The sequence below is a fragment of the Canis lupus genome, chromosome 3, assembly GCF_003254725.2.
Source record: "Canis lupus dingo isolate Sandy chromosome 3, ASM325472v2, whole genome shotgun sequence".
NCBI lineage: Eukaryota > Metazoa > Chordata > Mammalia > Carnivora > Canidae > Canis > Canis lupus.
Window position 1 is genome coordinate 54,878,914 of NC_064245.1, and position 15,398 is coordinate 54,894,311.

The 15,398-nt window shown below is 43.2% G+C and overlaps 1 protein-coding gene across 1 annotated transcript in view; it reads right to left on the reverse strand.

Annotated features, from left to right (window-relative positions):
• Positions 1-15,398, reverse strand: part of BTBD1 (BTB domain containing 1) — a 43,397-nt gene extending 27,999 nt beyond the window's left edge. The window contains exons 1-2 of the mRNA XM_025436879.3: positions 14,901-15,398; positions 4,059-4,215 (exon numbers count right to left, since the gene is read on the reverse strand). Of these exons, the coding sequence (XP_025292664.1) occupies positions 4,059-4,215; positions 14,901-15,310 (567 nt within the window). The 5' untranslated portion in view covers positions 15,311-15,398. The remainder of the gene's footprint in view (positions 1-4,058; positions 4,216-14,900) is intronic.

Consider the following 15,398-nt stretch of genomic DNA (forward strand, 5'->3'; position numbering starts at 1 on the left):
TTTATGATAGTCACAGAGAGAGAGAGAGAGAGAGAGGCAGAGACACAGGCAGAGGGAGAAGCAGGCTCCATGCACCGGGAGCCCGATGTGGGATTCGATCCCGGGTCTCCAGGATCACGCCCTGGGCCAAAGGCAGGCGCTAAACCGCTGAGCCACCCAGGAATCTCTATACATTGGGCTTATATTAATTTGTTTAGTCAAATTTTTCCACAAAAAATATATCACCTGTATTTAGTAGGCTAAAATTAACTCTATTCCTTGTAATTTTAAATTTTTAAAATTGAGAAATAATTTCAAAAAAAAAGAATTTCAAATTTACAGAAAAGCTGCAAGTGAAAAGAACACCCATATCTCCTTTACCCAGATTTACCCACCTAAATATTATTTATCTAATATTTTGCCTCTATTTTATCATGTGCACTCTCTCTATATACATAATAGAGGCACACACACACGTTTTTTATATATATATTTATGAAAGGGATAATGACATGTAAGAAAATAGGTAACGTATAGTGTCTGTGTATTTGAAGTAAACTATTCAGTAATATATTACACACATCGTTGTCCTTACTCTTAAATACCTCAGTATGTATTTCCTAAGAATCAGAATATTCTTATAACCCACAGTAATTAACTTTATTAAATAACCATATAATATTTTTATCTAATCTACTATATTTCAATTTTGCCAACTGACCCAACGTTGTTTGAGGCAGAAATAGGGACGCCTGGGTGGCTAAGTGGTTGAGCATCTACTTTCGGCTCAGGGAGTGATCCCTGAGTCCCGGGATCAAGTCCTACATCACGCTTCCCATGGGGAGTCTGCTTCTCCCTCTGCCTATGTCTCTGCCTCTCTGTGTCTCTCATGAATAAATAAAAATTTAAAAATCTTTAAAAAGAGTGAGGGCAGCCCAGGTGGCTCAGTGGGTTGGTGCCGCCTTCAGCCCAGGGCCTGACCCTGGAGACCCGGGATCAAGTCCCACATCGGGCTCCCTGCATGGAGCCTGCTTCTCCCTCTGCCTGTGCCTGTGCCTCTCTCTCTCTCTTTCTCTCTCTCTCTCTCTCGAATAAATAAAATATTTTAAAAAATAAAAAATAAAAAGAGAGAGTGAACAAACATGCACGTGCACACAAACAGGGAGGTGGGGTAAAGGGAGAGAGAGAAACAAACCTAAGCAGATTCCACGCTGAGAGCAGAGCTGACCTGGCACTCAATTTCATGACCCTGAGATCATGACCTGAGCCAAAAACCAAGAGTCAGTCACTTAACTAACTGCACCACCCAGGCAACCGTGGACTCGGTGTTTTTTGTAATACATTTCCTTTTGGAACAGGATCCAATCTAGGATCATAGTTCATGCATTTTTAAAATATGAAAAGTACACTTTCATCAAGTGAAATTCTAATATCAGTAAGTATTTTAATGGGCCAACTCAATTATATTTTTAGTGTTCACACAAAACTGTATTTTTTCATTCCAGGAAAAACAGTTTTTATAAAAATTGTTAATTATTCAGAATACAATATCTCAGGTACTCCTCCTCAGATTACACAGGCAATATCAAGTTTCCTATGAAATCTATTGCTGCTACTTAGAGTAAAATAAAATACATTTTTCTCAAAATTTAGTTTGAGTCTGGCATTATCTCTGAAAAAATATCACCATGATTGTATTACTTCATAAAATGTGTTTTTTCCCTGTATAATTCATGATGGTACAGCATACTAGCCTTTTGTTTTAGTGTGAGGCTGGCATCGGTCCTCTCAAGTAAATGAACATGTTCAGTTCAAATGACTCACTTGGCAGGAATAAGTGGTTCACATGACAATCTGTGGGCTGATTCACATGACCCCACCAATGGAAAAATGTAAAATAATACTGGGTTCCCTGACCAACAAGGCACTAAAAGGTTCCTTTTTGTTCTCATGGTGACATCTGTTAACCCTTACTACTCAAAGTGTGGTCCAGAAGCACTGGCATCATCTGAAAGCCCATGAGAAATGTACACTTTCAGGCCACACCTTGGACCTGCTGAACTGTTTGTACTTTATCATAGTTTAATTTATTGGTTTCCAAATTTTTCAATAAACTTTTAAATTAAAGTAATTAAGTGATCCTCTCCACATACCTTAAAACTGTTGGACAATAAAGAATCTTTTAATATCAATTTCCATATTAGATTTTCATCACAAATTCAAAAGAGGAAAAAATGCAGAAAGACACTGCCTAAATAGTTCTAGGACCTTGGTCAAATTATTTCACGTTTCTCTACTTCTATCTCCTTATCTATAAAATGGGGACAATAAGAAAACTTTCACCCAGAACACTTATGCCTCCCAAAGTTACTACAGAAGATTAAATGAACGAATAAACACAAAGTGCTGGCACATAATCATCACTCAGTACATTCTGCTATTATCACCACCATCAGTAGCACCACACCTTAACAACAACTGGTTGAACATTGGGATCTTAGTTTTACCACTTGCTGTCTAACATTAAGTAAGGTATTTCCCTAAGCTTCCATTTCCTCATCTTTAAAACAGGTATAACAGTAAATAACATCCCAGAGTTGTAATGCAGAGTAAATGTTGGTAATACATGCAAAGCGACTAGCTTAGCGTCAGGCATACTATATGCAGACATGGGGTTCTGTGATTATGTCCAAGAGGTGACATTAGCATGTTTTTCTCCCATTACTACAAATGGCAAAAGATGGATGATGGCAAAAGATGGGGGAAAAAAACCTCAACAACACAAAGTGCCATCAGACATTCTCCGTCTGACAGAACAGACGCAGGGCGGAAAACCTGAGCTCTGGGCTCTGGCCCCAGCTAGCCTGTTGTAAGCCTTTATGCAGGTAGTTCGTCAGCCCAGGTTTTAGTCTTACCACTTGGAAAATGAAAGGGTTGAGCTAGGGGACATCTGTGACTGGTTCCAGAACAAACAGTCAATAGGATTCCACATTATCAGCCTTAGAACTTTTTCTTCTCCTCATTTTAACTTGCTTACCTCTGTATAGACCCTATCTCCAAATAAGATCACAGTCTGACGTACTGGGAATTAGGATTTTAACACATACATTTTGGAGACACAATTCAACCCTTAACACATGGCTATAGGCTAGCTTAGAAATTTTTTTTTTAAGATTTTATTTATTTATTCATAGAGACACAGAGAGAGAGAGAGAGAGAGAGAGAGAGAGAGAGAGAGGCAGAGACACAGGCAGAGGGAGAAGCAGGCTCCATGCAGGGAGCCTGATGTGGGACTCGATCCTGGGACTCCAGGATCACACCCCAGGATCACATCCCACTACCCCACTGGGGCTGCCCTAGCTTAGAATTTTTAAAACAATTCGTATAAGGGCATTATAACTTTGTCTAAAAAGAAAAATAGTGATTTATTTATATCCAAAGTACAAAGCTCAGATTACAGGCATTTAATAAATGCCAAGTAATATGGTAAAGACTGCCTAATGGTTCCATAGATGTGTTCAGTTTGTAAAAATCCATCAGATTGTGTACTTACGATAATGTGTACTTCTCTATACATACACTGTATTTAGTGAAAACTTTTAAATATTAGAGAAAGAACATTCCATATAAACCTTAAATTCTCACTCCTCCAAGCTTCCAAAGATAGTATATGTTACAACTCTTCTGGACTTGAAACCTCAATCTTTATTCCAGACCCAACAAAAATTGAGATCAAAGATGTCTAGAAAATCTCATGCTATCATACTCTCAAATCCTACCAGGCACAACACTGGATCCTAATTCCAACTCCAATTGTACACAACTGTATAGCTCTGTGTCAGAACAGCCTACTTACATAAGGCTTCACTTTTTTCACCTATATGGTAATGTATTAACTCTAATTTGCTTTTCTGTTCTAAAAGCATATGAATCTAATATATTTCCCTGAATGGTACTATAAAAATAATTACACACACTTTAATGATGTACAATTCTCCAGGGAATATGTTAATACTCATATGTAGTTATATGCAATTTTTAAAACTACGATGATACACACCTTAGCTATATTTACTTACCTGAGTAAGTAACATAAAGGCATTATCTGCCCTAAGATGTTTCGTGAGAAATTCCACACAATGTGCTTCCAGGGCTGGGACTGCATATTTTTTAGCAGTGTAAAGAGTGGTCATAACGGTCTCTGGGCCAATTTGAACTTCATCAGAATATAGAAATCTGGAAAGCAAATGGGAAAGTATAGAAATAGCCGTTAATAATTTAGATAAGCAATCCATCAGAGTGAAACCTCTGAGAAATATTTTAAAAGATAATGAGCAAACTGAAAAACCACCTGAAATTGATATCAGACTTTGCAGGGCTACAGGGCATTTGCACATATATATCATTTCATATTTATGCTTACTCAATCCTGAGAGATGGGTAGTGTCCCCATTTTACCGACAGAACTGAAGACCACAAGACAGACCCATCTCTCTTAAGCAAAATTTTCAGAGGTCTTTCGGCACCCAACAGCAGCTTAGGACAGCAGTGATTCACTTACTTCTCCTTCAAAGAATGTTCATTTAAACAAATCTACAGAGAGCTGAAGTTTCCATTTCTAGATGTCAAAACAGTCATTATTTGCTGATAATGGTATTCTGGGCATCTTTTAACCTTTCATTGTTATTCTCAAATTAGCATAATACCCAAAGACTAGCAAACTGGGTCTTTGGAGGAATAAAACAATTTAATAATATCTTAAATGACCCATGTGCTTTTTGGGTATTTAGGTTTTGTGCTTTTTGGGTATTTCGGTCCAATTTTCCCTCAGAACCCATCCAATACTGCCTCCTCCCAGTGAGCTGCTTCTAACTGTGGATCACTAGATAGATCAGCAGTTCTATCTGATAGCAGTTCTATCTGATTGCAGTTCTACTGCAAATGAGGTATAAGATGCTTCAGGGAAAGCCTGGGCAGTTCTAGTTGAATTATCCTGGAGCTTCTGCATATCAATTCTAGGCCTTTTTTGTGGCTCTTCAGAGACCCTGTGTGTACTGCTCAGTTCTCAACTATATGCAGGAAAGCCAAGGGGGGTGAATGGCATGAAGAACATGAATCGCATTCTGCTTGGCACCTAGGTGGCTCAGTTGGTTGAGCATCCCTCTCTGATTTCAGCTCAGATCCTGATCTCAGGGTCGTGAGATCCAGCCCTGCACTGGGCTCTGTGCTCAGAAGGGAGTCTGCTTGGGATTCTGGCTCTCTGTCTGCCCCTCCCCCTGCTAATGCACACACTCTCTAAAATAAATAAATCTTTCTAAAAATGGCGTTTTTGTGATACTAAAAACACTACTTATTATATGTATATTCCTAGGACCCAAGTCATAAAATAAGAAAACCCATTAACATCTTTCAAATCCTTTTTTACACTGAAGGGAGTGAAGAAAGAAGTTCTATTTCCTGTTGCTACCCTCTACCTTTCAACTTCCTCTTCTCTCATTCCTGTGTTCATTATCACCACACAAGAAACCCTGGCCCATTACATCCCCCAACCTGTTGCCCTAACCAGAAGCCTGTGCTCCTCGAATAACATCACCGAGCTTACAACTCTCTCTAGTGGAGAATGCTCATTATCATTCTCCTCTTTAGCTTAGCCTTTGACGTGAGGCTTGCTGATTTTCAGGATCACACCGTTTTAAAACTTTTTTTTCCCCAAAACCTTTTAGAAACCTAAGTCAACCATCTGTATTGCCCTCACAATATTTACCCTAAAGTTATATGCCACACTTTGTGATGAGTACAGGGAATTAAAAACCAAGTAAGGCACAGTCACTTGTAGTCAGGGGGAGGGAGATGAACAAAAAGGAGAGAGAGAAAAATCAGCGTTTGTTGAGTGCATACCCTGTGAGACGCCAATCCATTTAATCTTCCCATGAGGAAGGCAGATGCTGTTACCTGCATGAAGGTGGTGGGAAAGACACAAAGCTGACTACCATGGAACACACCATTTCTGGGCCTGGGCCTGCATCCAGGGCTAGCCTGGCAAGCCAGCCAGGTGAGAGCTGTTTTCACCTCTGTGGTCTCAGGAAAAGATGGCTCAAGTTTGAGTCTGTCCCCTCACTGCCAGCTCTGTGACTTTAAACAAGCTATCATCCTTATATTCCTTTCTGAAACGACAGTAACAGTATCTCCATCATGCTCTCTTGGAGATTAGCATAAACTGAAATAGCGCCTGACAAATACTTAGCCTCAGCAAGTGTTAGCTGCTTATTTTTATATTGCTTCATTTTTTCCTATTTTCCTCTATGTTTCAGATGTCTGTGCTGTCATCTTCTGGCCTTCTATTCCCACCCCGCCCCCCCCCCCCCAGCAACACATGCGCACATTTCTAAGAATTCTTGTTGCTTTCTTAGTCATTCCTTTTTTTTCTCCGCAGCACCATGTCTCAGTTTCATGGGTGCAAAAAAATGTTCTCAAGTCTCCAAGATGATATTAACCAAGTTTTTAAGGTTCCTTTCTTTTCCCTGAATTATCTGTTTCCTCCAGGACCAGCTACTCTTGGTCTTTGTCTTCAAGTTCCCATTCCCCTCATATGCTAAATGATCAATGGTTGTCTCCAGTTCATTATTCCAGTAGCTGGTCTTGGTTTTCTTTGCCGCTGTGTAGATGGGCCTGTTTTCCAGCTAAACCATCCCTAAAATGGACAGGCTGGCTGGGAGCTCTGTGTATGTGGGAGGCTTGCTGACTGGTACCTAGGGTGAGAATAGGAAACCACCCTCTAGGTTAGGGACCCTTAATGCCATGACACTATAGTCCCTAAGCTCTCCCAGACAGTTTGTTCAGCTTATTCAAAGAGGAGCCTGTCAGGAGGAAGTCATGAGAGTTAGTCTGCAAGAGCTGGGTGAGGATGCAATCTAAAAGCAAGCTTTTAATTCCCACGTTTTAGCTCCACCTTCTCATCTCACCCACCTCCCTACAAGCCTGGCCTAGAACCTGAGGGGCAGGGGTTTCTTCCAGGGAAGACAGCTCCCACCTCCACTACGGTTCACGGTTCATGTTCACGGAGCCCTGGATTCTGTCCCTCTCACCCCCCCACCCACCCCTGCCATCATCCCCTCCCTCCCATCATCAACACTCTCAGGGACTCTATCCCTCTTTCACACTGCTGGCTTTGTGCCCATCTCCCTTTCCCCCTTCATTCTTTTGGATTTATTCTTTTGTATTTTCTTAGTCACTTAAATTGGGAAAGAAGGCTTACTGCATGCTCAGGTCCCTTCTTGAATTAGAAACCTGTGACATCTTCATTTAAAGGGCAAAGTAGGAAGAATCTTTATATCTGCCTTCATTTTTTTTCAGGTAAAAATCACTAGAGTTATAAAATAAAGAGCAGAAATGTGGGGCCTTTATCACCATTTGCCTTTGTACGTGAGTAGACGAGAAGGCAAGCACCACAAAGTTGAAGTATGTGGTTCTACAAGTATCTGGGAGGTTTGTCAGAGAGATCTGCAAAAACGTCCTAGAGAAATTTCTTCTTAAAATACGACTAAACAATGACAAGAGAGTGGGAAGAAAATGCCAGGAACAAGAGAGAATGGGTTTTTAGATTATTATATTTGAGATAGACACACACACACACACACCCCCATTCAAACTGCTGTTATTAAGCTACACTTTGGTAATATACCTTTGGTTTATATCAAGGGATTTTTCTAAAGATTTTATTTATTTATTCATGAGTGGCAGAGAAAGGCAGAGACATAGGCAGAGGGAGAAGTAGGTACCCCGCAGGGAGCCCGATACAGGACTCGATCCCAGGACCCTGGGATCATGACCTGAGCCAGAGGCAAAGACTTAACTGACTGAGCCACCCAGGTGCCCCCCACATTCACTTTTAATGTGGAAATAGACTACTTAAAAATCCAGGAACCATCTTGGTTCATATTTTACTTATATGTTTTCTTACATTCTATTAAAATTTCTAGAATAAAAAATAAGCCAAAGTTTACAAAATATAACTAAAAATCAATCATATTACCATAATTCTTTTTTTTTTTAAGGTTTATGCATTAATTTAAGAGAGGGGGAGAGAGAGTGTGTGTGGCCTGGAGAAGCAGAGGAAGATGGAGATAGAGAACCCCAAGCAGACTCCCCACCGAGCGTGGAGCCCAAAGCACGAGCTGATCCCAAGACCCTGAGATCACACAACCTGAGCTAAAATCAAGAGGCAGGTGCTTAACCAACTGAGCCACCCAGGCACCCCAATTCTTTGCATTTTAAAATGCACATTTCAGCCTTCATTTACTACATTTAAGGACAGGAGCACAAGAGAAATTATGCCATTAAACTATTCCTATTCCCCTCACACCAAAGACTAATGGTTTTCTAAAAGATAAAATTTAGATTATAATTAAGCAAAAATTTTAAAAAGCTATGGTGAAAACTTCACTTTAAATAAGAAAAGCCACAAGATCACACATAAGAACCTTTTTATCACTACTGACTCATTCATTTTACTCAAAAACATGTACTGAGCAACTATATAATACCGGGCACTGGGATGCCTGGGTGGCTCAGCGGTTGAGCATCTGCCTTCGGCTCAGGACGTGATCCCAGAGTCCCAGGATCAAGTCCCACATCAGGCTCCCTGCGTGGGCCCTGTTTCTCCCTCTGCCTGTGTCTTTGCCTCTTCCTCTCTGTCTCTCTCATGAATAAATAAATAAAATCCTTAAAAAAAAAAAAAAATACTGGGCACTGTGACAGGTCTGAGAAATACAAACATGGGTAAGATAGCTCTGCCCACAGGGTTAGCAATGAAATGATTAAAATGTTACAATTATAACAGAATTATATATCAGGCACAGTATGATAACTCATCTCTGAAGATGGCCCCAGTAAATCATGCCTTCTATTGTCCATGGCCTTTTTTTTTTTTTTTTAATTTTTTATTTATTTATGATAGTCACAGAGAGAAAGAGAGAGAGGCAGAGACACAGGCAGAGGGAGAAGCAGGCTCCATGCACCGGGAGCCTGATGTGGGATTCGATCCTGGGTCTCCAGGATCGTGCCCTGGGCCAAAGGCAGGCGCCAAACCGCTGCGCCACCCAGGGATCCCTGTCCATGGCCTTATAGAAACCTGCCCCATAATCAACTGGGTTGGCCCTGTGTGACTCCCTCTAACTCAAAGAACGTGGCAGAAGGGACACCATCAGAAAGAGAACTGGCTAGCAAAGTGTAAAATGAGGAGAGCTGAGAGTAAAGGCACAGTTTGGTTGAAGCCATGCAGGAAAGCAAATTAAGAAGAGGGAGAACCCTCACAAATAGTCCACGAAGGATAAGAAACACACAGAACAGGACAGGAAGGACACTACAGCTTGGAGTCACAGCTTGTCAGTCACCCAACTGATGCACTAAGAATAGTCACTAGCAAGAATAAATGATTGTTTCCTAAGTCCCCAAATTTTGGGGCACTTTATAGCATTACTGTGGCAAAAGCTGATTGAAAATGAGTGTAATAATAAGAGTGCCTGTTCAGGATGCTTGGCTGGCTGAGTCGGTGGAGCAGGGGACTCTTGATCCCAGGATTATGAATTTGAGCCCCACTTTGGTATAGAGATGACTTAAAAATAAAATTTAAATAAATAAATAAATGAGTACCTGCTCAGAGACTGTGGGAATTTTTTTTTTTTTTAAGATTTTATTTATTTATTCATGAGAGACACAGAGAGAGGCAGAGGGAGAAGCAGGCTCCATGCAGGGAGCCTGATGTGGGACTCGATCCCAGGACTCCAGCATCACACCCTGGGTTGAAGGCAGATTCGCAACCTTTGACCCACCCAGGCGTCCCTGAGACTGTGGGAATTTAAGAGCACAGAAGGTACTTAGGAACAGTAAATACCTGTTAAATGTCACCTTATTTTTATTTATATGTTCATGTGTATGGATATTAGACTTTCATTTTGTGAATGTCAGATTGGAAGTAGGGTTCTAAAACTGAGTAGAGGAGCACCTGAGTGGCTCAGATGGTTGAGGGTCTGCCTTCAGTTCACATCATGATCCCAGGGTCCTGGATTGGAGCACCACCACCCCCACCTTCACCCCCCGTCAGGCTCCCTGCTTAGCAGGGAGTCTGCTTCTCCCTCTCCCTTGCCCGCTCCATCACTGCGTGTTGTCTCTCTCTCAAATAATGTTTTTTAAAAAATAAGACAAAACTGAGTGGAAGTCTGGCAATATAGCTAGGGAAGTATGTAAGGCCATGAGTTAATAGGAGAAAGGAAGAAGGCAGCTGAAGACAGAATCCTGAGGAACAGTTAATCATGTCCCTTCCAGCCACCACTCCATTTCTCTTCCTTTCTGCAATACATCTGCTGCAGAGATGATTGTTTACACTAGCTGCCCCCCCCCCTCCCCGCCTCACGTCCTATTCCATCCCCAATCTACTCCAATCCATTTGCCACTCTTGCCAGGGTTACCAATAGCCTCATTTCACCCAACTCTCAGCAGCATTTAACACAGCTGACAGCTCCCCCTCGGTTGAAACACTTTCTTCACCTTGACTTTCAAGATCCCAGTCTCCTTGCTTCTATTAATTGCACTGCCAGCTGTGTCTCAGTCTCATTTTATTCTGTTCCCCTTCTACATCTCCCCTTGGTGGAGGCCCCCAGGGCTCATCCTGGTGCCTCTGTTCACAATCTGCATTCCCTCCCCAGATAATCTCATTTGGTCTCATGTTTTAAAAATCATCCACTTTTAGCTCTCAAATCTATGTTCTCTTCCCTAAACTCCGGGTTCATATTTATGGCTGTACTCTACAGCCCTCCTTGAACATCTTAGACATCTTGGTTCTACCTTTACAAAATACAGTTGACCTTTGAATAGCACAGGGATTAGGGACATGGCCTCCACTCCCTATCCCCCTCCCTCCACAAAGGTGAAAACCTGCATATAACTTTTGACTCCCCAAAAACTTTACTAATAGCCTACTGTTGACCAGAAGACATACTGATAACATAGTCAATTAATACATTATTTTGTATGTTGTATTATTATATACTGTATTCTTACAATTGAGTGAGCTAGAAAAAAGAAAATGTTATTAAGAAAATCATAAAGGAAAATATTTACTGTACTGTACTTGTTGGAAAAAATCCACATGTATGTGTGCCCATGTGGTTCAAACTCATGTCGTTCAAAGGTCAATCATATATTCACAATGTGATCACCTTTTATCCCAGTCACTCCCATTCTGGTATATATAACCCACTATCATTTTTCTTGCCTGGACTACTGCAAAAGCCTGTTAATTCAACTTGCTGCTCCTCATTTTACTTCCTCTGCAGTCTAATCTCCAAACTGCCAGAATGAGTTTTTAAAAATGTAAATCAGATCCTATCACCTCCCCACTGAAAACTTTCCAAATGCTTCCCACCATATATCAGTCTCTCCACAGGCTATCCAGCCCTGTACAACCTTGTCCAGCCTGTCTTTCTGACCTCTTCCACCACTTCCCCCCTTATTCATTCTGCTCAAATCACACTGCTTTACTCTTGCAGTTCATTCAACAGGAGAAATTAAGGACCTTAGACACGCTTTGCCTTGGTGAGAATGCTCCTTCCCTCACAGCGTGATCATTTTTCTTTAAAATACTTATCAGAGACACCTGAGTGGCTCAGAGGTTGACCATCTGCCTTTGATTCAGGTCAAGATCCCGGGGTCCTGGGATTGAGTCCCACATCGGGATCCCCACAGGGAGCCTGCTTCTCCCTCTGCTGTGTCTCTGCCTCTCTCTGTGTCTCTCATGAATCAGTAAATAAAATCTTTTTTAAAATAAATAAAAATAAATAAACAAATAAAATACTTATCAATACTTGACATTATATCTTTGTTTTTCCTTACTAGATTTTAAACTACATGAGGGCAGGGACTTTTTCTTCTTCACTGCTGTATCCAACATCTAAAACAGTGGCTGGCACAAGGAAGGCATGCACGGTGTTTCTCAAATGAACTGAAGAACATCACTTTAAGGTCAGGCAGATCAAAACAAGCATTTTTTTATAACGCTAACTGACTCGATTTGTAAACATAATGAAAATAGGCCCAAGCTAACCAGTTTTCCCCACTCAGCAAGTACTAACTATGAGACATCTGTTTGTCACACAAGAATAAGTAAGGACAGCATCTATGCTTTCCCGGCCACCAATACCTTTTGGTCCAGATATCATGTAACAATCAGTCCAGATATCATTTCAGAACAGAACAATGACTGGAATCTGAGGAAGGACAAATACAATGACCACACTGAACATAGAAAAATTTCAAAGACTTTAAAATTAACCTACTTATTTTCTATTGATAGAAAGCATTGACTGATTAACAGCTTCAGTAAAAATATCTACTAAGCATTTTTCCCTCTGCATTCTTATTCTACCAATCTGTTTTTATTTTTTTTAAGATTTTTTTTTTGAGAGACAGTGAGCGAGAGAGCACAAGTGGGAGGCAGAGGGAGAAGCAGTCCCCCCCCTCCCCCCGAGCAGGGAGCCCCATGTAGGGCTTGATCCCAGGACCCAGAGATCACAACCTGGTGTCCCCAATCCCTAATTTTATTTTTTTTTAATTTTTTTAAATTTATTTATGATAGTCACAGAGAGAGAGAGAGGCAGAGACATAGGCAGAGGGAGAAGCAGGCTCCATGCACTGGGAGCCCGACGTGGGATTCGATCCCGGGTCTCCAGGATCGCGCTCTGGGCCAAAGGCAGGCGCCAAACCGCTGTGCCACCCAGGGATCCCCCAATCCCTAATTTTAAAGGAAAAAACTGGACAGTATTTTTAGATCAGTGGCTCTCATATTTAGTCGGTACTAGTATTTACAGAGAGTATTAAAAACGCTCTCAAGGTCCCATCTCCAAACATTACAATATTTCAAAGAGGGAGGAAGGGATCTATAAATTTAACAAGCACTCAAGGATATTACAATGCAGGTACACCAACAATCGCTTTAAAATACAGTCTAGAAAATCTAAACAAGCTATAACCAATCCTCCTGTCAATGACCTCAAACCAAAATGAGAATGACCTCGATCCTAGCTTTTGAGCCTTTTTTTTCCCTCTCTCTTTATAAATGTAATTTAACTAAATTGCATAGATTATGGGAAACAAAGAGAAAAGAGGAAGAAAAAGGCAGTATCATCTCACCACTCCAATAAAGCTCTGGTTAGCATTTTGGTATACTTTCTCCTATCCACATCTCTAGGTATATGTTTGTTCCCTTACTCTTCACAATTTTATCCACAGCACAGTTTCCAGGGCTATTATACACATTTCCCATGTTAATATTACCTCGTCCTCATCAGTCTCCTGCTCAGTAGCATTATACTGCATCTAAAGTACTATCATTGTTTATCTAACCATTCCCTCCAGCTAACTGCTTCCTTACTACTATAAATAACCCAGCTGTAAATATTTTTATACACATTTTTTTCAGTACCTGAACACGGGGGGGGGGGGGGGGGGGGGGAGGCAGGGCATCTATAGTGCCAAACTGTTCTGCCACCACCTTTATCAGAGAAGGCTTTTCCAATATTATCTTAGCTTTTCCAATATTATCTTTAAAATACTGGGAGGAAAGGGTTTGCTTTTAATTTCTATTTCTTTACTCACTGAGGTTAAACATTCTTTGTTAATCGGCTGTATCTTTTTTTTTTTTATTCATGAGACACAGAGAGAGAGGCAGAGACACAGGCAGAGGGAGAAGCAAGCTCCATGCAGGGAGCCCGACGTGCGACTCGATCCAGGGTCTCCAGGATCAAGCCCTGGGCCGCTAAACCGCTGAGCCACCCGGGCTGCCCAGCTCTATCTTTTCTTTAAGTGAGTTATCTACCCTGCCTTTTGCCCACTTTTTATGGGACTTTAAACTTTTTTTTTTAATATTTTTTATTTATTTATGGTAGTCACAGAGAGAGAGAGAGAGAGAGAGGCAGAGACATAGGCAGAGGGAGAAGCAGGCTCCATGCACCAGGAGCCCGACGTGGGATTCGATCCCGGGTCTCCAGGATCGCGCCCTGGGCCAAAGGCAGGCGCCAAACCGCTGCGCCACCCAGGGATCCCTTATGGGACTTTAGTATTCCTTTTCTACTTCTTTTATCTTTGTATTGTTTCCCACTAATCTTCCTGATCGAGCTGTGGACGGACTAGGTATCTGTTCACGACCTGTTTTTTTGGCTCAGCACCACCCAAGACTCTGCTAGTTTAGGAAGACACTGTTGTCAGGCACCCTCTAGATGGAATGAAGCACTCACGGTCTTCCTTCCGAGGCTGCTGTTACCTTGGCCAGTCGCTTGACTTTTCTGGACCCCAATCCCAAATGGGGAAGTATAAAAAAACAATACCTACACTTCCCCAACCGGACTTCTGTGAATGCAAGCTAATAATGCCAAACGATTAGCTCCCTTCCGTGAACTAGAATGAATCAGAAGCCCGTGTAGCATTCTCCGATGAGCCAAAAGCAAACTCCTCAACACTGGCGGCTGGGTTTGTTTTTAAGCAGATGTGACCTTGTCTGCAGAAAGGCCACACCTACCTGTTTTGGTCCTGCCTCCCTGGGTCCTGACAACCGAGGCAGAGGCTAACGAAAAAGGAGTCGGAATTTATAACGCAAAAAATGGGTCCTACGAGAGTTCTCCGCTCCCCGACCCCCACCCCCCGCCGGTCCCCAAGAAAAGGACAAGTAAAACTTGGCGAATGGGCCCTCGGGACAAGCTGGTCCACACCGCAGCCCACCGGTGCTCCGATCCCGAAGGTCGGCGACAGTCGGGGGCCGGACCCGACCAGGAGGGCGCTCGCCCAGCGGACGCGGACACGGGACGGTGCCCGGCCGCCGGGAGGAAACTGAGGCCCGGACCCGCGGGAGAGGGCCGCGGGGGGCCGCTCACCTCAGCAGCGCCAGGAAGGCGGCGGGCTCCACGTCGGGCAGCTCGATCTCGGCCGACGTGGTGGCCATGCCGCCGTTGAACATGGCGTCGAAGACGGCGCTGCCGGCCGCCAGCACGAAGCGGTGCGCGGGGATGCGCTGCGGGCCCCCGGCCGCCGCCGCGCCGCGGCCCTTGCCCAGCACGAAGCGCACATCGCTCAGCAGCTCCGAGTTGAAGAGGAAGGCGAAGCGCTCCTTCAGCGACGCCTTGGTCGCCTGCCAGTTGTACAGCGGCTCCCGCTGCAGGGGGAGCAGGGGCCCCAGAGAGGACGGCGGCGGCGGCGGCGGCGGCGGCGGAGGCCCCGCGGCGCCCGGTTCCGCCTCGGCCCCCGGGACCTGCTCGCCCGCAGCGGCCGGCCCGAGCGAGGCCATCCTCCAGCGGCGCGGCAACTCGGGCTAGGCAGAGAGCTCCCGCCGCCCAGCAGCCATCACCGAGGCCGCCCCGGAGGCCGGCGCCGCC